Below are 20,801 nucleotides of genomic sequence, written 5' to 3' on the forward strand. Positions count from 1 at the left end.
GCAGCGCGCCTGCGCTCGCCGCGGGCCACGGCGGGCGGGCGGGGCCGAATGCAAGAAACCAGAGGCACGACGGGAGCTGTAGTCCAGGGCACTGCCTGGCCCGGGTGAAACAGGAAAAAATCCTTTTCTTTCTTGGTCCGGCAGTGCTGCACACTCACTCTGGAAGCATCTTAGGGGCGGGCACGGCTCCTCACCCTCAGAACCCTAGGAACCATTTCTCTTTCATGAGTATCTCTGAGAATATTCATGATATATTTATAAACCAGAAATGTCTCTCCCATACCTAGGAATAACCCTCCTTGTAATTTTTATGTGGAGGTCTGCATACAAATAAAGCATTTTTTTAGCGTATGTGCTGCCGAAGCGAGCACGACAAATAAGGCATTTTTATGTTAAAAAATTAAAACTATAAAGTAGACCGGGGGCGGTGGTTCACGACTGTAATCCTACCACTTTGGGAAGCCGAGGCAGACAGATCCACTGAGGTCAGGAGTTTGAGACCAGTCTGTCCAGCATGGCAAAACCATTTTGTATTTTGGTCTCTACCCAAAATACAAAAATTAGCCAGGCACGGTGGCGCGTGTCTGTAATCCCAGCTACTCCTTAGACTGAGGAAAATAGCTTGAACCAGGAGGCAAAGGTTGCAGTGAGCCGAGATGGCACCATTGTCCTCCAGCCTGGAGGACAAGAGCGAAAACTCCATCTCGAAATAAATAAAATAAAATAAAATGAAAAGTATTGCACCTTAAACCTAAACACACTTTGTTCTACGTTAATTTTTTTCCTGTTCTTGTCCTTTTAATAGATGCTGATCAGATGCTAGTCAGACTGAAAGTTCCACTGAAGAATACACAGCAGACGACGTTGAGATATTTTCTCGACTCCATTCCATGTTTTCACTACTTCATTTACAGTCGCTAGAATATTTTTCCTTAGTGATTATTTAATGTATAAATGGAGGTGTTCAATAAATTTTGACTCATCAACATTTTGTTTGTAAAGCTATTTCCTATAGCTTTGACCAAGACCTCTAAATTTAACAATCACCTGGGACCAGAAACTGGCCCTGGCTTTGCCTGGGGTCTTTGTTCCTCACAAGTGGTTATGTTTAGCAATGGGAACTGCATTCCATGAAATTCTCTTTTATCAAATGACACACAAAGTCCAAATCCTTTAAAGAATTAAAGGATCCTGCCGGGCGCGGTGGCTCAAGCCTGTAATCCCAGTACTTTGGGAGGCCGAGGCGGGTGAATCACGAGGTCAAGAGATCAAGGCCATCCTGGTGAACATGGTGAAACCCCGTCTGTACTAAAAATACAAAACATTAGCTGGGCATGGTGGCATGTGCCTGTAATCCCAGCTACTCAGGAGGTTGAGGCAGGAGAATTGCCTGAACCCAGGAGGCAGAGGTTTCGGTGAGCCAAGATCGCGCCATAGCACTCCAGCCTGGGTAACAAGAGTGAAACTCCGTCTCAAAAAAAAAGAAAGAATTAAAGGATCGTCAGGCACGGTGGCTCATGCCTGTAATCCCAACACTTTGGGAGGCCCAGGCGGGCAATCACCTAAGGTCGGGAGTTCGAGACCAGCCTGACCAACATGGAGAAACCCCCTCTCTACCAAAAATACAAAATTAGTCGGGTGTAGTGGCACATGCCTGTAACCCCATCTACCTGGGAGGCTGAGGCAGGAGAATCGCTTGAACCCAAGAGGTGGAGGTTGCAGTGAACTGAAATCCTACCATTGCATTCCAGCCTGGGCAACAAAAGTGAAACTCTGTCTCAAAAAAAAATAAATAAATAAATTATAGGGTTAAAATGGTTAAAAAGATCCTGCTAACAAAATGAAAAATTCTAATTTAAAGTGTAAACCTCCTAAAGCTTGACACTTGATAAAGTTTGTGTTTCTTGATTCAGACTCACAGCTTTCATCCATCTTCTACAGAATCAAGTTTTTCCTCAAGACTGCCGTTCATTCAAACTTCAGACTTTCCTTTATAAAGAAACACAGGATTTTTATAAAATCCAATTTCCTACCAGTGTATCTGTATTTATGTATATATATATCACCTAATTCCAATATACTATACCTATTAAGACTTTTCTTGTTTCTGAGAACTAAACAAGCCCTATAAGTGTATGTCTCAGACGTTAATATGCAAGGGATCTCTTTATTTTCTCAGGGAGACACAGCCTCTGGTACAAAATGAAGGCTCATTCCCCAGAGGATCTCTTGTGGAAAAAGTCCTTGATATATTCATACCAGTTTGCTTTTTCTCCTCTATATTCATTAGAAATATTTCCAGAATAAATCTTTTCAGCTATATAGGTGGTGGCATGGAGCAAGGCTAATTCTTGTTTGTTTGTTTTTTTTTTGAGACGGAGTCTTGCTCTCGCCAGAGCTGGAGTACAGTGGTGCAATCTCAGCTCACTGCAACCTCTGCCTCCCAGGTTCAAGCAATTCCCCTGCCTCAGCCTCCCGAGTAGCTGGGACTACAGGTGTGCGCCACGAGGCCCAGCTAATTTTTTTTTTTTTTTTTTTGTATTTTAGTAGAGACAGGGTTTCACCATGTGGGCCAGGATGGTCTTGATCTCCTGACCTGTGATCCAACTGTCTCCACCTCCCAAAGTGCTGGGAATACAGGCATGAGCCACCACCCCCGGCTGCTAATTCTTTTTTTTTTTTGTAAGATAAAGGCAGAATTTCAGCCAACATTAAAAAACTGGTAGCAAAATTCACTTACTGACTTTGGGGCTTAAGAAATATTTCTGCAACCATTATCCTCTTAATTGGATAAGATAACCTTTTAAAAGCTTTCAGATCCAATGCTATATCCAATCCTGTAAGTCAACAAGCTAAGTCAACAAACTAAGAAATAAAATTGCTTGACAAGAAACAAGTATCTCATTTCACAATTTCTGTAAGTTAACTGTTTAGAATCCTTCAGATCTAATGCTAAGAACCCTACAAGTAAGTGAACAGGCTACGAAATAAAATTGCTTGACAGGTAACAAGTATCTCATTTCACCATTCCTACATGTTTCAGTAATTTATTTGAAAATCATCTGTCTTCTATTAATTATGACCCCAGTTGAGAGACTTTTTTTCTTCTCAGCAATCCACAACTATCCTGAACTTTTCTGCTGGGATAATCAAATAGCAAGATCCAAGAAAAACAGTCTGGCAGTCACTGTAGATCACACCTGTAATCCCAGCACTTTGGGAGGCCAAGGCAGGAGGGTAACTTGAGCCCAGGAGTGCAACACCAGCCTGGGCAACATAGTGAGACCTCGTCTCTATAAAAATTTTTAAAATGGGGAGGGAGGAAAGCTTGATCCCAGGAGGTTGAGGCTGCAATGAGTTGTGATCATATCACTGCAATCCTGTTTGGACCACAGCAGTGAGATGCTGACTCAAAAAAAAAAAAAAAGTCTTTCCAGGGCCAGTCTTCATAAATCACATGTGTGCTAATTTACGTTATATCTGCTTCTGGAGTCTAGAATTTTTGATATCATAGAAAATAAGGGATGCAGAATTAAAATACAGACTCCACAAAGCAATTTTAAAATCAGCAGCACTAGGCTTGCCGTGGTGGCTCATGCCTATAATCCCAGCACTTTAATCTCTACTAAAAATACAAAAATCAGCTGGGCATGGTGGCGCACACCTGTAACCCCAGCTACCTGGAGGATGAGGCTGGAGAATTGCTTGGACCTGGGAGGTGGAGGTTGCAGTGGGCCAAGATCTCGCCACTGCACTCCAGCCTGGGTCACATAGTGAGGCTCTGTCCCCCTGCTCCAAAAAAAATCAGCAGCACTATGCAAAATATTCAAATCCAATGTCAAAAGCCATGAATAAGGAGAGTGGGTAGTAACAAACTTCACTAGTTTTTAAAAATTTAAGCCCTAACAACGGTTTGAAAAAAAAATTCCTGCTTGAATGTCTCATACCTCATCTAAATTAGGATCTATGTAGAGTGGCCAGGTGCCAAAGAGAATATACAGTTAGGTGTATGTAAGAAGACAGTTCTTTGACGGAGAGAACTAAAAGTCTGGAAATATTTCCAAAGGAGCAGCAAATATGAATAACAGCATTCCTATTCAAAATGTTTGGACAAATACTGTAGATATATTAAGAAAGACCCAGGCCAGGCATGGTGGTTCATGCCTGTAATCCCAGTGCTTTGGGAGAACAAGGCGGGTGGATCACTTGAGGTCAGGAGTTTAAGACCAGCCTGTCCAACATGGCAAAACCCTAACACTAAAAATACAAAAATTAGCCTGGCGTGATAGCGAGTGCCTGAAATCCCAGTTACTTGGGTGGCTAAGGCAGGAGAATCGCTTGAATGTGGGAGGCAGAGGTTGCAGTCAGCAAAGATTATACCACTGCACTCCAGTCTGGACAACACAGCAAGACTCTGTCTCAAAAAAAAAAAGAGACAGAGAGAGAAAGACCCACCACTAAATCTGTATCAATCTGAGTTTGTAGATAAGTCAATCAGGAGAAAAATCAGACTAAACAGGTTAAGTAACTTTCTCAAAGTTATACAAAAAGGAAATACTGATCTTCTGACTTTCAATTCACAGTCTTCTCTCTACAGTGTCTTTACTTTTTCAAGTACTCTTCCATTTTAAATCAAAATGTCATTTCAAGGGATGAGAAATTACGTACGTGCCAACAGGGGTATTTCTCAGTGAATGCTGACAGCTGTGAAAGTCCTTCTTAAACTTTCTTCCCCAATACCCTCCTATCACTAACAATGCATGACCATTCTTGCTACAGCAGGACTGAAGTTTTTCTCCCAAGTGGTATTGGTGTAATTCTCTGGGGTACGCTCCTCCATCATTTCCCTCCCTTTAAAAAAAAAAACAAAAAAAAACTGCCAATCCTTTCCTCCAACAACTCACAAAATGAGAGCTCTTTCAAATAATTTTATCTTTAATAATCTCGCAGCAATTTAAAATATGAGAAAGGTCAAACATGCTCCCTTTAAGGGTAATGCCACCATGATAGGCTCACACAAGCATGATCAATCGCCATGATGACACTGGATGCCACAGAGTATGTCTGGCAAAAAGGCATCAGGGCTCACAGATTGAAGAGTTTGGTTATGGAGTCTCTGAGGGTTAACAGGCAGCAGAAGAGACATCAGTTTAACGGACTTTCAGAGGACAGGGCGTGGTTGCTGGGTCATGAGCACCTTGAAGCGTTTCTTGATGGTGATTCGGTGTCGAGAGTATTTGTCATCTGGGGAGAACCGAGCAGGATGGGCTGAGCAGGTCTGTTGTCCCATCGGATCAAATTTCTGCTCGGGGAAGAGAAAACGTATGTCAGTTCAGGAGTGGTGAGACGGGGTGGAAACAGTGTGAAAAAGAGCAAACATGAAAACATAAGATGCAATGGTGAGCTCAAAAAGTTGTACAAATAAGTAAATAAATAAACATAAAATTTAAAAAGGTCGGGTGCGGTGGCTCACGCCTGTAATCCCAATACTTCGGCAAGCCGAGGCGGGAGGATCGCTTGAAGTCAGAAGTTCGAGACCAGCCTGGGCAAAATGGCAAACCCCGTCTCTACAAAAAACAAACACACAAAACCAACCAAACCAAAAAACAAAAAAACCCAAAACCAAAAATTAGCCAGGCTTGGTGGCACACGCCTGTAGTCTCAGCTACTCGGGAGGCTGAGGCAGGAGGAGCGTTTGAGGCCAAGATTGGCTCCAGTGAGCTTAGATGGCGCCACTGCACTACAGCCTAGGCAACAAAGCAAAACCCTGCCTCAAAAAAAAAAAAAGAAAGAAAAGAAAAAGAAAAAGTGACTTCTAACCTACCTAGAGATGAACACGATTTTTAAAAAATTTTATAAAATATATATATTATACATACATATTTTTTTGAGACGGAGTCTCGCTCTGTCGCTCAGGCTGAAGTGCAACAGCGCTACCTCAGCTCTCTGCAACCTCCGCCTCCCGGGTTCAAGCGATTCTCCTGTCTCAGCCTCCGAGTAGCTGAGACTGCACACCAGCCAGGCTAATTTTTTGTATTTTAGTAGAGACAGGGTTTCATCGTGTTGCCGAGGTGGTCTTGAACTCCCGAGCTCAGCCAACTCATCTGCCTCGGCCTCCCCAAAGTGCTAGGAGTACAGGAGTGAGCCACAGCGCCCGACCACATATTTTTTTTTAATTAAAAAAATTAGTCGTGCACTCCCGGTTCTTACTCACCTCGGTTCTGGACTTTCTGGCTCCCCGCACCCAGCTAGGTAACTCGGTGGATGGCCTCACCCACTCCTCCCATCTACACTTCTAGCTATGCCTATTTACAACCTGTTTTCTCTCCTCACCTTCAGCGTATAGACCCGATCTCCCTCCTCGTTGAGGTAATACTGGAGAAACATGATCACTCTTAAGCCAGAGGTTCCAATTCGGTACGCAGCTCGGTCTGCTCGGCCGCGTCACGTGTTCGTCAATTTCCTTCCTGTAGGGCCGGAAGTCAGTCTCTCCAGGCACGCCGGAAAATGTACTTAATTTTTGCCTTATTTTCAGCTAGCCAGAAGGGGGCGCACGAGAGCAGGGCTTGGCTTGGGGCCCCACTTGCAACTTTGCAGGCTAAAACACGTGGAGTGTGCCCACTGTGTGCTAGGTACACAGCGTTGGGGGGGGATAGGGATGGATGTGGATAGAACAATGATATATAGAGGGCTGTCATTATCTCAAGATACACCCCCATTTCAGGAGCAGTGAGTTTCTAGTGCCTGAAGAAACAAGGGCTCCAGCATTCAGAGCCCCTTTATCCTAGAGAAGAAAGAGATTTTCTTCCCTCCCCTCTTTTACATCCAGTTCCCCTGCTCCATTTCAAAGCGTTGGCGGTAAAGAATGCATGACGGGTATCAATATTCCGTAAAGCGAAAATAGCGTAAAGTTATCTTATGAAACTGGTGAAGTATGTTTCAGCAGTCAAACCAAGATTCAAACTCAGGTCTCTACTGCAGATTCAGCACTCTTTCTTATAGTGGTGAGTAGCTAATAATAGCGTAATAAAGTGCACCTTCTATAAGTTTTACAATTTTTAAAAGCATAAAGAAATTCTCCTTACAGGACTCGTTTAAATAAATAAAAATGATAACCAAAATATCATTATAAAGATGATCATTACGGAATTATTTATAATGACAAGAGCATTGGAATATATATTAATTGTGTAACCAGAAAAACCTGCAATTTATTATTATTTTTTAAGAATATGGTTTGGCCGGGCACGGTGGTTCACGCCTGCAATCCCAGTACTTTGGGAGGCTGAGGCAGGCGGATCACGAGGTCAGGAGTTCGATATCAGCCTGACCAACATGGCGAAACTCCAGCTCTACTAAAAATACAAAAATCAGCCGGATGTAGTGCCGCGTTCCCGTAATCCCCGTTACTCAGGAGGCTGAAGCAGGAGAATCGCTTGAACCCAGGAGGCGGAGGTTGCAGTGAGTTGAGATTCTGCCACTGCACTCCAGCCTGGGCGACAGAGTGAGACTACATCTCCGAAAAAAAAAAAAAAGAATATGGTCTGTATTTACTTGCAGTTGCATAAAATATCTCTGCAAGGATTCACAAGAAACAGATGATACTAGTTACAGGAGAAAGGGGTGGGAAACAGACTTCCTATGTATTTTATTTTGCAGTTTGATTTTTGAACTTTGCTAATGTATTACCTATTAAAAGTTTAAAAAAATCTAGGTAATTTTGTTAGAAAGAAAAAGGATGATTTCAGCCTTCAGGTCTTATTAATAAAGAGTCTTTAGAAAAGAAGGCCCAGCATGGGGGCTCACGCCTGTAATCCCAGCACTTTGGGAGGCTGAGGCTGGCAGATCACGGGGTCAGGAGTTTGAGACCAGCCTGGCCAATGTAGTGAAACCTTGTCTCTGCTAAAAATAAAAAATTAGCTGGGCTTGGTGGCTCGCACCTGTAATCCCAGCTACTCGGGAGGCTGAGGCAGAAGAATCCATCGAACCTGGTAGGTGGAGGTTAAGTGAGCCAAAATCGCGCCACTGCACTCCAGCCGAGGTAAAAGAGTGAGATTCTGTCTCAAAAAAAAAAAAAAAAAAGTTATCTCAGAGGAAGCAAGAAAGATGCTGTGAACCCCAGGGAAGGAAGTCCAAGTTTGAATGAAGCTGTGGCTATTGAGGACAGTCTGGGAGTTACTGGCCTGAAATAGTTGACAGGAACCTAAGCAGAGAAATTATATTTTAAAAATTTAAATAAAAATAATTTAACAAAAAGAAGAACTTTCTGCTCTTGAAATTTTAAACTGCATGGCAGCTTTTTTTATTTAGTGAGGCTTTTCAGCAAAGGATAAAGCTTTTGTGGAGTACAGAGCCTACGGTAGTAGACTGGACAGCTTTCCAAGGAAATGATGTGCACACAGCAGTTGAGTACTTTGGATCATCTGACAATTCTATTTTTTATTTTTTGAGATGGAGTCTTGCTCTGTCACACAGGCTGGAGTGCAGTGGCGTGATCTCAGCTCACTGAAACCTCCACCTGCCAGGTTCAAGCAATTCTCCTGCCACAGCCTCCCGAGTAGCTGGGACTACAAGCGTATACCACCATGCCCGGCTAATTTTTAAAAAATTTTTAGTAGAGACGGGGTTTCACCATGTTGGTCTCGAACTCCTGACCTTGTGATCTGCCCGCCTTGGCCTCCCAAAGTGCTGGGATTACAGGTGTGAGCCACTGCGCCCAGTGACAATTCTAGTTTTAAACTTTATTTCCCTTGATCCTTAAGTATACAGACCAATGTACTCTGAATTTAGTTCAGAAAATATAGCCATTGTTAAATTAAGTCAGGGATCTACCATCAACCTGCTGTTAATAGGAAGTCAGTTACAGAACTGGCTAGTATTGAAGGACACAAAATGAGATATGTTGGTGAAGAATTGAAGTATAGGGAACCAAATGATAAAACTGTAATATTTGGGAATCTGGGAATTTACAAATAGCCCTAAAGAGGTGAACCTCAATTGTGTTGCCAAATTGTAGTTTGAAGGGGATTCCTGGTTTTTGCATACTTACTAGAAACCTCATGGAATATCTCCCCCAACCCTCATCCCACTTTTCCCTCTCCCCTCCCCCACAGCAGAATGCCTTGAGTTCCATATTCTAGTTCTGTTTGATCTGATCTTTATCCTCCCTTCCTTGGATCCCTGTGCACCTACTGGAGCCAGGTTACTCTGGGTCCTGGACCTGACTGCCTCATTCTAGAGGCTTCCAGACAGCCATGGTTAGTGCCCAAACCTGAGAGGATGGCTTCAGAGGGCGGTAAGTCTGCAGGTGGTGGGGAGGATTCCCGACACCTGCTTGTATCCTTTGGGACAGGCTCTTTGGGCTTGACCTAAAGGAATATGAGATGCTAGATCCCATCAAAAGTATTACACTTGGGGAGGCTAGGGAAGGAGATTGTACCATTAAGACTGGGGGCCGGGGAAGGAAGAGGACCTCCTTAAGGGCAGATCAAAGTGTCTCCGAGGACACATGCTAAGTATACAGAATGGATGGTAATTAGCAACTTGATTTTCTTGAATAGGGGATACTTCAGCATGTGTTTTTGTGGTGGGAGAGGGGATCAGAGGCATGTGTCTTAGGAGTGGCACAGGGAAATTTCAAGGGGAAGGCCCAAGTTCATCTGTCTTTTTTAGGCAACTGAAACCTGCTCTAGGATCGTGCCAGCTTGGGCTTATGAAGGGAAGGGTATGTGGAGGATGGAGGATGGGAGGATAGGGTAGAAAGGGCCTTAGCTGGAAAAGATAATCTGTAGTTATCTGTTGCAGGGAAATGCCTTCCTGAAAACTAGGCTGGAATGTATTATAAACTGCCTCTGCTCAGAACCTCAGGGCTCCTTCCAGCCCTAGATGTGGCTTCACTTTGAGTTCAGGAAGCAGTTTTTCCCGATTCATCTGAGCCAGGGAGGTGGGTCATTACAGCCAGGATGAGAGCTGGGGCTTCACTGAGATGCTCTTGGTTTTTCTTTCTTTCATGGATCTCAGACCTTCAGGCCCCTTTCACTGTGTTCCATACCCAGTGGCATACCCTTGGCTCTCTGCTCTGCGGCTGAAATGAGTTTGAATCTGAGTTTGCTCATGTTCCATGGTCCGAATGCAGAAGTTGAGTGGGATATTTTTTGTAAGAGGGAGGATAATTAGGCAGGTTATGTTCTACTTTTTTTCCTTTTGAGATGGAGTTTTGCTCTTGTTGCCCAGGCTGGAGTGCGACGGCATGACCTTGGCTCACCGCAAACTCCACCTCCTGGGTTCAAGCAATTCTCCTGCCTCAGCCTCCAGAGTAGCTGGGACCACAGGTGCGCGCCACCACCATGCCCAGTTAATTTTTGTATTTTTAGTAGAGACAGGGTTTCACCATGTTGACCAGGATGATCTGGATCTCTTGACCTTGTGATCCACCTGCCTCAGCCTCCCAAAGTGCTGGGATTATAGTCACGGGCCACCGCGCCCGGCCTAATTTGCTATTTTTAGTAGAGACACAGTGTCTCCATGTTGGTCAGGCTGGTCTTGAACTCCTGACCTCAGGTGATCTGCCCGCCTCAGCCTCCCAAAGTGCTGGGATTACAGGCATGAGCCACCTTGCCTGGCTCTACTATTTTTTTTTATTTTTTGAGATGGAGTCTCACTGTGTCACCTAGGCTGGAGTGCAGTGATACGATCTCAGCTCACTGCAACCTCTGCTTCCCGGGTTCAGGCAATTCTCCCACCTCAGCCTCCTGAGTAGCTGGGATTACAGGCGCGCGCCACCACGCCTAGCTAATTTTTTATTTTTCGTAGAGACAGGTTTTCACCATGTTGGTCAGGCTGGTCTGAAACTCCTTACCTTGTGATCTGCCCGCCTCAGCCTCCCAAAGTGCTGGGATTACAGGTGTGAGCTACTGCGCCAGGCCCTAGAAGCAATTTCTTTAATGCAGTCATTCTCAATGAAGGGTAAGGGACATCAAAATCACTTGGGGGACATTTGCAGACTACACAGTTCCCCATCCATATTCCCTCTTTCATCTGTTGAGCATCAGTGCTCTGAGTCTTCTGGTCCCAAGAGGAACTCAGACAGGGTGTGGTGGATCACACTTTTTATCTCTGCACTTTGGAAGGCTGAGGCAGGAGGATCACTTGAGGCCAGGAGTTTGAGCCTAGCCTAGGCAACATAGTGAGACCACATCTCTACAAGAAATTTTTTTTTTTTTTTGAGACAGAGTTTTGCTTTGAGGTGTGATCTCCGCTCACTGCAGCCTCCACTTCCTGGGCTCCAGCGATCCTCCCACCTCAGTCCCCCAAGTAGTTGGGACTACAGGTACATGCCACCCCACCTGGCTCATTTTTGTGTTTTTAGTAGAGACAGGGTTTTGCAGTGTTGCACAGGCTGATCTCAAACTCCTGGACTCGAGTGATCCTCCCACCTTGGCCTGTCAGAGTGCTGGGATTACAGGCGAGATCTACCGTGCCTTGCCTCTACAAAAAAATTTAAAAATAAAGGGGGAATTCAGATGGCTAGCTCTGGTCTCCTTTTCTGCTACTCCATTTTTTCTTTTTATTTGTCTCAACAGCATCTCCATTGCCAGGACCAGATATGAGCATGAAACCTAGTGCCAGCCAGTCTCCATTCCCTGCACTTCCCTTTCCCCCACCGACTTCTGGCCTGACAGACCACCCACCTGGGGAGCCACCTCCACAGCCCACCATGCCTTCAGTATTCTCTCCAGACAACCCTTTGATGCTCTCTGCTTTCCCCAGCTCACTGTTGGTGACAGGGGATGGGGGTCCTTGCCTCAGTGGGGCTGGGGCTGGGGCTGGCAAAGTCATTGTCAAAGTCAAGACAGAAGGAGGATCAGCTGAGCCCTCTCAGACTCAGAACTTTATCCTTAATCAGACTGCGCTCAATTGGATTACCCCGGGCGCTCCCTATGGGGGCCTTGAGGGTCCTGCACCTCGATTTGTGACAGCATCTAATGTGAAGACTATTCTGCCCTCTAAGGCTGTTGGTGTTAGCCAGGAGGGCCCCCCAGGCCTTCTGCCTCAGGCTCCACCACCAGTTGCTCAACTGGCTCCCATTGTACCCCTGGAAAAAGCTTGGCCAGGGCCACATGGGACCGCGAGGGAAGGAGGTACTGTGGCCACTCTATCCAAGCCATCACTAGGTGGCTGCTCCAAAATTTCCAAGGACGTTTATGAGAACTTCCGTCATTGGCAGCGTTACAAAGCCTTGGCCCGGATGCACCTATCCCAAAGTCCCGACACAGAAGCTCTTTCCTGTTTTCTTATGTAAGTGGGGAGACCCAAGATTTGATTCTAGGGCTTTTAAATAAGGGGAACTTTGGGGTGAACATAGTAGTTTAGGCTATTTAGGAATACTTGAGGGCAGGTCATGAGGGCAATGGAGATGCTCTGAGAATGAAAAACATATTAATAATAATCAGCCCCTTAACCCACTTTCTAGTTTATAACAACCTTTCCGGTATCCTATCTTAAGTGATCTTCACAACACTGTGAGTTTTGGCAAGCCTTTCTCTGGTAATCTTCATTTACAGATAAGAAGACTGAAGGTCAGAGAGGGTTCCTGCCATAAACCAAGGACCAGTGATTGGAACTTAGGTCTCTCACTCCAAGTGCCAGGGTTCCCCCGTTCTATTTTACCACTTTCTGACATTGAGTCAGAACTATCCAAACTGGCCAGGATGAGTGCTGGGCCCTGAGTCAGGGCCCTGGGGAGCAGGGGGACAGTGTGCGGCCAGGCAAAGGACTTTGTGTGTGTTGCTCCCTCCACCCATTTTATTCATGAGAATTCACGTTGAAATAGGGTGGCGCGTAGAGCTTGCTTAGTGGTGAAGGGCATGGGCTCTACTACTCACTAGATTTGTGATCCTGGGCAGGACATTTAACAACTTTGCCCTCAATTTTCTCATTTAAAAAGGAGGATAACTATACTTACTTCAGAGAGTTGCTGAGAAGATTAAATGGGTTAATATATGTGAAGTCCTTGGCACAGAGAATGTTTCGTTAAATGGTAACTATTTTATTATCATAAAAAGGCAATCAAGAAGAGGAAAAGAACTCACAAAAGGTCAAAACATCCTTGCTTAAGAGGGAATGTACGTTTAGCCAAGGAGCCCGGGGTCCTAGGCTGTTTGGTTTGTTTACAAGTCAGAGTCATTGCTCAGCTGGGGGATATTCTCTTCTTCCCACCCAGGCCTACTGTCCCTCTCAACCGCACTGTGTCTTTAGCATTTTGTGTAAGCCACTATATAACACATACCACAATTTATTGCTTTAAACAAATTGACATGGTGTTCTTCCAGTGGCTGACCTCCTAAATGAATCTCCCCTCTACCCCAAACTTGGAGCAAATGAATCAAGATGTTCCCCCAAAGTCCTAGATGTACAGCATTTTCCTGACTCCCTGCTTTTTCGACAGGTCTGAGTTCGCTCTTGGAGCCTGGCAGGTTAAATTTCTAAATCTTGAACCAGTATGGGCTCTCAAGGTTTGCATGGGATCCATTTGCTTTGGGTCCTGGCCTGCTGTGCTTCACACTCAGGCTCTGGGCAGCGTTTTCCACAAAGGGCAGCCCAGACCACAGCAACCTGGGAAGCCGGTAAAATGCTCACTTGTGGGATTCTGGGCAGCTACAATTTGGTTATAATGAGCTTCTCCAGGTGATGCTGATGAACAATAATGTCTGAGGACTCCCAGGGAAGTCAGAGAAGCAAAAAGAAAGCCCTTACTTCAGGCTAGGCTCTTGATTTCTTCTGGATTAGAAAGGGCTCAAGAGCCTTCTAGAAGTGGGGGTCTAGTATTGGCATTTGACTGTCTGTGGGGAATATCTGGAAACGAAGACTGGAAAACCAATAAATAAAAACACCACATGACCTTTAATTAGAGATTCCTTTGGCTTAGCAAATGCCTTTTTTTTTTTTTCTAAATGCAAGAGCCTCTGGACAAGGTTAAACCTATTTTATAGCAAATCCCGTTCATTTAATAACAAGAATCTTCCCTTTCTAATAATTAATTGAGGATGGCACTGTGAGAATTAGGGGTGGTAGCTGTGGTTGATTTTAAAAGGTAGGGAGAAGAATTATGTTTGATTTTGTATTAGTTGTAAATTTTTACAGGAAGAGGGGCGAGCATGGTAAGTAAATGGATGGGAGGTTGAATGTCTCTAAGTCTAAGCAGAAGCGGGGCATGACAGGGCCTGAGGGGCACAATAGATTTGATGAGGGGCAGGGGATGTGTTACTGAGGCAGGTGTCAGGGCAGGTGGATGGGAGCACACTTTTAGAATGTGACTGACCGAATGGGGGTTTTAGCCCAGTGCTTCGTTCCCTGGCCCGGCTGAATCCCGCTATGACCCTGGAGGAGGGACTGCCAAAGGCTGTGCAGGAATGGGAGCATACCAGCAACTTCGACCGGATGATCTTTTATGAGATGGCGGAAAAGTGAGTCTGATGAACCCTCATTACCCGGAGGGGGGCTGTGTGGCTGAGAGCAGTACGGGCGGCGGAGAGGCTGGTATCTGGGTGATTATCAAAAAGGATGTTAGGGCTGGGCGAGGTGGCTCATGCCTATAATCCCAGCACATTGGGAGGAGGAGAGTGGGCGGATCACCTGAGGTCAGGAGTTTGAGAACAGCCTTGACTAATATGGTGAAACCCTGTCTCTACTGAAAAAAAAAAAAAAAAATTAGCTGGGCATGGTGGCACATGCCTGTAGTCTCAGCTACGGTGGAGGCTGAGGCAGGAGAATCGCTTGAACTTGGGAGGTGGAGGTTGCAGTGAGCCAAGATCACATCACTGAACTCCAGTGTGGGTGACAGAGCAAGACTCTGGAAAAAATAAAAAAGGATGTTAGGCTGGGTGCATGCTTGTAGTCCCAGCTACTCCACTACTCCAGAGGTGAGGTGGGAGGGTGGTTTGGGTCCAGTAGTTCAAGACCAGCTTGGACAACATAGCGAGACCCCATCTCAATTAAAAAAAAAAGAAAAAAGAAAGAAAGAAAAAAGGGAGGAGAGGAGAGGTGTAGACTACGATGGGGTTTCCTGGATCCTTCCTGCTTCCTCCACCACCTTGACTCTTGGGTTTTTCTAACCGATTTCCTCTTGAAAGCTCCCCCCTCACCAGATCCTGAATCTGTATAGGAGTCTTGATATTGTAGGTCTTAGGGTGGGATTGGACCCCAATAGGTATAGAAATTCCATTTTGAAGGGACCCAGCAACGAGGAGGTGGAAATACGCTCTACCAGGCAGGTTCTTTTCTCACTGACTTGGTAGCAAGTGGCTATTGATGGAGAACTTCAAGAGCACTCCTCCATTGGAAATAGTGGCACAGAAAGTCCCTTTCCTTCTTTAGGAGGGACTAGTTCTGGAAGAGCCAGGGAAAGCCAGTGTCCTGGATGCCCAAAGTTGTGTCTCGGCTCTTATTCTATTTCTCTATAATATCTTTGGTTTAAAAAAGAAAAAAAGGAAAAAACCCAGAAAAATGAACGATTTTTTCTAAGTTTGGCTTCCACTTATTTCCCTCAAACCTTTTGGACCCATGCTTCCTAGATTTACCTTTCCAAGAACCCCATCCCAGTCTCAGGACTCGGGGGTCTCAGCACTGTCTTATGGTAGGAACTGCCTTGAATTCTTTATGGTTGTAGGCAGTGGCAAATGAGGTCTTGAGGAGGATCCCACCAGGCTGTTGCATAGGCCTGATTAAATTAAGCCTATATTAAGCACTGCTGTGCACAATCCATGAAGCTGGGTGAGGAAGGTATGGAAAAGGAGTGAAAGCCCTGGCTCTGTCCAAGAGAACTTTACAAGCTGTAGATCATTCTTGATTTTTTTTTTTTTTTTTTTTTTGAGACGGAGTCTCACACTGTTGCCTGAGCTGGAGTGCAATGGCGCGATCTTGGCTCACTGCAACCTCCGTCTCCTGGGTTCAAGTGATTATCCTGCCTAAGCCTCCCGAGTAGCTGGGATTACAGGTGCCCACCACACCAGGCTAATTTTTTGTATTTTTAGTGGAGATGGGGTTTCACTATGTTGGCCAGGCTGGTCTTGGACTCCTGACCTTGTGATCTTGGCCTCCCAAATTGTTGGGATTACAGGCATGAGCCACCATGCCTGTCCTCATTCTTTATTTTTTTTTATTTTTCTTTTTTCTTTTCTCCTTTACTTTTAAAAAAGTTTTTTTGAGGCAGGATCTTACTCTGTTGCCCAGGCTAGAGTGCAGAGGCACTGTCATGGCTTACTGCAGCCTTTACCTCCTGAGATCAAGCGATCTTCCCACCTCAGCCCCCCAAGTAGCTGTGACTAGATGTGTGCCACCACTCCTGGCTAATTTTTTTTTTTATCTTTTGTAGAGATGGGTTTTTGCCATTTTGCCCAGGTTGGTCTTGAACTCTTGAGTTCAAGCAATCTACCCACCCCAGCCTCGCAAAGTGTTGGGTTTATAGGTATGAGCCACCCAACCTGGCCATTCATTTTCCTGAGCTTCCTAAGTGATAACTATAGGGGAAGGAACTATGTGCTGAGCTCCCTGAGGTTTCCCTAGAACTATGATTAAGCCACCTGTGAACACCCTCCTGGGTGACATGACTTATCCAGACTTTGCCCAATTGACAGCACTTCCATTCTTAGCCATGCTTGGCTGTCACCTGGGTTTCTGATGGGTCTGGTCTCCTCCTTAGCATTGCCTACACTTTTCTCACCCTCTGCAGGTTCATGGAGTTTGAGGCTGAGGAGATGCAGATTCAGAACACACAGCTGATGAAAGGGTCTCAGGGCCTGTCTTCTGCAACCCCTTTGAAACTTGATCCTCCAGGGCTCCTGGCCTCTGAGGTTTGCCAGCAACCAGGTGAGGCTACTCAATTTTGATAGGAGCTGTGGGCCAAAGGCTCAAAGTGTGGTGTACGGAAGCCACTCACAGATTAGAGAAGGCACGGCCCGGGCTCTGCCACTTTCCCTCCGGAGAGTGGGATTTGATGTCTCAAACAGACCACCCCATAGGAGCCTGGGTTCTCAGGTTCCTTTTGTTCTTAACTAGGTATTGATCTTGGTCAAGTAAACTAACTACTCTCACCAAGACTGTAAATTAGGCACATAATACCTTATCTGCCTAAATGGAAGCTGGATCATGTGGTTTCTTGGAATTTCAGGGGTTCCAAAATTCCTCATACAGTGATTCTTAGACCTCTAGGTCCTAAATTTCCCATGACTGGTACTTTTTCAGGTTGCCCAATCCAGCCTGGAACCACTTCAGTGTACCCAGATTACTGGCCTTACAGAGCTGGAGGCAGAAGCTGTGGTTTCTGTGCCACTTCTCATTCTCCTGACCATCTTTTCCCTTAGCATACATTCCAAAGAAGGCAGCCCCCAAGGCACGGGCCCCCCGCCGGCGTCAGCGTAAACCCCAGAGACCTCCTGTTCCTGAGGCACCCAAGGAGATCCCACCAGAAGCTGTGCAGGAATATGTTGACATCATGGAAGAGCTGGTGGGAACTCACTTGGCCACTGGGGAGTCAGATGGAAAACAGGAAGAGGAAGAAGGGCAGCGGCAGGAAGAGGAAGGGATGTATCCAGATCCAGGTCTTCTGAGCTACATCAACGAGCTGTGTTCTCAGAAGGTCTTTGTCTCCAAGGTGAGCTGGGCCTGCATATCTGGTTTCTAGCAGATCCTTGGGGTGGATACTCCCGGGAACTAATGCTTTGGGGTTTGTCCAAGATAGTAGGAGTTAGGTTTTATTCCGTAACTGAGAAATGTGTGTGCATGCATCATCATGAGAATGTGTATAGTTGGTGGTAGTCAGTTTACAACAGTACCAGGGAGTTAAGAGGGGACAGCTGGGGAGCTCATGGCTTCTTCTCTAAAGCCCCTTGCCTCACAGGTTACTGGCTTAAGGACTCATATCACTTTTCCTTCTGTTCTCCAGGTGGAGGCTGTCATTCACCCTCAATTTTTGGCAGATCTGCTGTCCCCAGAAAAACACAGAGATCCCTTGGCCTTAATTGAGGAGCTAGAGCAAGAAGAAGGACTCACTTTTGCCCAGGTAAAAATGGGATATAGGGAATATCAGGACAAGAAGCTTGCAAAACGTTATCTAACCCTACACTGTCATGGACAATATGGCTCTAGAGATGAACAGTTTCAGAATTGGGCTTCAGGTGCAGAACAAATGGGTAGAGGGCTCTGGAAACACAGGACATGAGAATGCAAGGGTTCAAAGCATGGGAATAAGGCACAAGAAGATGGGAAAGAGCTGCAGTATCTGTCTTTGCTACCATCGCTTAAACTACTTGCTTGCCTTCCTTGCCCTGCCCAAATACCATCTCTTACCACTCATTCAGTTACCTCTTCTCACAACCATGTGCAGAACTGATTATTTGTCCATTTTCTTCCAGCTGGTCCAGAAGCGATTCTTGGCCTTGGAAGAGGAGGAAGATGTGGAGGCGTCTCCAGGTTACAGTGGAGCTCAGCTGGAGTCAAGTCCTTCTGTTTCTGATGAGGATGAAGATGGGGGTGGGCGGTTTCAGCCCTCACCTCGGCTTCAGGGGGCTGGGGGCGCTGTTCGCCTCGGAAAGATTTCTTCTTCAGGAAAACGGGCAAGAGAAGTGCATGGTGGGCAGGAGAGATCCCTAGATAGCCCCAGAGAGATGCACAGGGATGGGAACACACTGCCAGCCCCCAGCAGCTGGGACCTGCAGCCAGAACTTGCAGCTCCACAGGGCACTTTGGGATCCTTGGGTATGGAGAGGAGAAGGTCTGGGAAGGTTATAAACCAGGTACCTCCACATCAGGATGGCCACCTAGGAGGTGCTGGGTCTCCTGGGCACTGCCTGGTGGCTGATAGGACTTCAGAGGCTCTGCCCTTTTGCTGGCAGAAAAGCTTCCAGCCCAAGAGCACTCCCAGTTTGGATGTTGGACTTGCAGAGCTGGCTCCTCTGCAAGGACAAGGGTTAGAAAAGCAAATCCTGGGACTGCAGAAAGGAGAACAAACAGGGGGTCGTGGAGTGTTTCCTCAAGGGAAGGAGCCTTTGGCAGTGCCCCAGGAAGGCTCTTCAGGAGCCATGTGGGGAGATGACAGAGGTACCCCCACAGCTCAGAGTTATGATCAGAATCTTTCCCTTAGGGCAGCTGGGGACAAGGACGAAGTCTCTGTTAGCCCAGGACTCTGGCTGAGCAGTGGGATGGATACTGCAGGCTTGGAGCTGTCCATACAAATAGAAGAGGTCATAGAGAGCTTCCAAGTTGAGGAGTGTGCGACTGAATATCAGGAAGGCTGCCAGGGACTGGGCTCCAGGGGCATTTCCCTGGGTCCTGGAGAAGCCATAGTACCTGGGGACACAGACAGCAGTGTGATTCCCTGTGGAGGCACAGTTGCAACAGCTGCCCTAGAAAAGGGAAATTATTGCAGCTTGCCAGGACCTTTGAGGGCCAACAGCTTGACCTCGAGGTCCAAAAAAAATCGAGAACAAAGCCATGAAACCATAGGGGATCCCAATGATCTGTGGGCAGAAGGTTGCTTGCCATTGCTGGAAAGCAGAATTGGTGGTTCCACACTGGGGTCTGCCAAAGAAACCCTCCAGCCCACATGCCAAGGCAATCTCCTTATCATGGGGACCCAGGATACCTCCTCCTTGCCTGAAGCCAGTCAAGAGGCAGGGAGCAGAGGCAATTCCTTTTCTCCTCTGTTGGAAACCCCAGAACAGGTCAACATACTAGATGTTAAATATGACTATGGCCTCCAACGAAGGGTCAGCGAGGACACCCGCCCACTGAATGTTCATTCTTATGACCCTGAAGGAGAAGGTGGGGTGGATCCTGATCTATCCAAGCCTAAAAACCTTGCTCCTTTACAAGACAGTCAGGAGTCTTACACAACTGGGACCCTCAAAGCAACATCTCACCAGGGCCTTGGAAGCGCTTCCCCTAGATGGGGAACCAGGGATGCCATAGTTCTGAGAGAAACTTCTGTTAGTAAAACACATAGGTCAGCAGATAGGGCCAAAAGAAAGGGGAAAAAGAAGGGGAAGGAAACAGAGGAAGAGGATGAGGAACTCTCCAACTTTGCTTATCTCTTGGCCTCTAAACTTAGCCTCTCACCAAGGGGGCGTCCTGTCAGTCCTCACCATACCTCAGGAGGTCAGGGCAGGCAGAGAGCATCCCACCTGCTCTCTTCTGAGGCAAGAGGCTCCAGCAAACCACCAAATCCAGTTGCCAAGTCTGGGAAGCGAGCTCTAGTTGGAGGTCCAGCCCCTACTGAAAAGAGACCCCACTCAGGAGCTCAACTTGGGGTCCGCGGGGAGAAACCCCTAGCTCTGGGAGTAGTTCGACCCTCAAAGCCTCGTAAAAGGCGGCGTGACAGTTTTGTCACGGGCAGAAGGAAGAAACGACGTCGTGGGCAGAAGGAAGAAACGACGTCATAGCCAGCAGGGAGCAGCAGGACCATCTGACCCCACTTGCCAGTCCCTAAAGGTGGGTGCCCCAGAGTAGATTCCACCCACTGCTGCTCACCAATGGAGAATCCCAATGTTGAATCTCAGCCCAATGTTGTTTTGTTGTTCTGCAAAAGTGGCAAGCATGGAGAGGAGAGGTCAGACTGGCTAGGCTGCAGGGGGAATTACCTTTGGAAGGAGTTATATAGAAAAAAAAAAAACGAATAAAGTTTTTTTGGAAAATGCAATCAAAGTGCCCTTTTTCTGTACTCATGTCTTTGCTGCTAGATAGGGTAAGATGCTATAAAGAAAGGCTGTAGGGGTAGTCTTAGATTCTACAGATCCATGAATCTTACC

The 20,801-nt window shown here is 46.3% G+C and overlaps 2 protein-coding genes across 3 annotated transcripts; one reads left to right on the forward strand and one right to left on the reverse strand.

The window, feature by feature from the left end:
* Positions 1–4,915: 4,915 nt before the first annotated feature.
* NOP10 (NOP10 ribonucleoprotein) lies at positions 4,916–6,489 on the reverse strand. The gene is made up of 2 exons (XM_017539554.2): positions 6,334–6,489; positions 4,916–5,302 (listed from the first exon to the last, which is right to left on the reverse strand). Exons 1-2 carry the CDS (start codon positions 6,385–6,387, stop codon positions 5,162–5,164), a joined length of 195 nt encoding a protein of 64 aa, XP_017395043.1. The 5' UTR covers positions 6,388–6,489; the 3' UTR covers positions 4,916–5,161.
* A 445-nt stretch (positions 6,490–6,934) lies between these two features.
* On the forward strand, positions 6,935–20,680 carry NUTM1 (NUT midline carcinoma family member 1). Of its 2 annotated transcripts, none has more exons than XM_037742388.1 (7): positions 6,935–7,004; positions 11,583–12,297; positions 14,337–14,465; positions 16,730–16,866; positions 17,361–17,650; positions 17,942–18,058; positions 18,411–20,680. In XM_037742388.1, the coding sequence occupies exons 1-7, from the start codon at positions 6,935–6,937 to the stop codon at positions 20,433–20,435; spliced, it is 3,483 nt and encodes a 1,160-aa protein (XP_037598316.1). In that variant the 3' UTR covers positions 20,436–20,680. The 2 variants fall into 2 exon arrangements, with proteins under 2 accessions (XP_037598316.1, XP_017394982.2); XM_017539493.2 differs by lacking the exon at positions 6,935–7,004 and adding an exon at positions 9,265–9,295.
* The last annotated feature ends 121 nt before the right edge of the window (positions 20,681–20,801 follow it).

The sequence above is a fragment of the Cebus imitator genome, unplaced genomic scaffold, assembly GCF_001604975.1.
Source record: "Cebus imitator isolate Cc_AM_T3 unplaced genomic scaffold, Cebus_imitator-1.0 Scaffold119, whole genome shotgun sequence".
NCBI classification, from domain to species: domain Eukaryota; kingdom Metazoa; phylum Chordata; class Mammalia; order Primates; family Cebidae; genus Cebus; species Cebus imitator.

Coding starts and splice junctions, on each gene's coding strand:
- NUTM1 (XM_037742388.1), top strand. CDS start 6,935: ATGTTTCAGCAGTCAAACCAAGATTCAAACTCAGGTCTCTACTGCAGA. Junction 12,298..14,336: donor GCTCTTTCCTGTTTTCTTAT/GTAAGTGGGGAG, acceptor TGGGGGTTTTAG/CCCAGTGCTTCGTTCCCTGG. Junction 18,059..18,410: donor AAGGACTCACTTTTGCCCAG/GTAAAAATGGGA, acceptor ATTTTCTTCCAG/CTGGTCCAGAAGCGATTCTT.
- NOP10 (XM_017539554.2), bottom strand. CDS start 6,387: ATGTTTCTCCAGTATTACCTCAACGAGGAGGGAGATCGGGTCTATACG. Junction 5,303..6,333: donor ATCGGGTCTATACGCTGAAG/GTGAGGAGAGAA, acceptor TTCCCCGAGCAG/AAATTTGATCCGATGGGACA.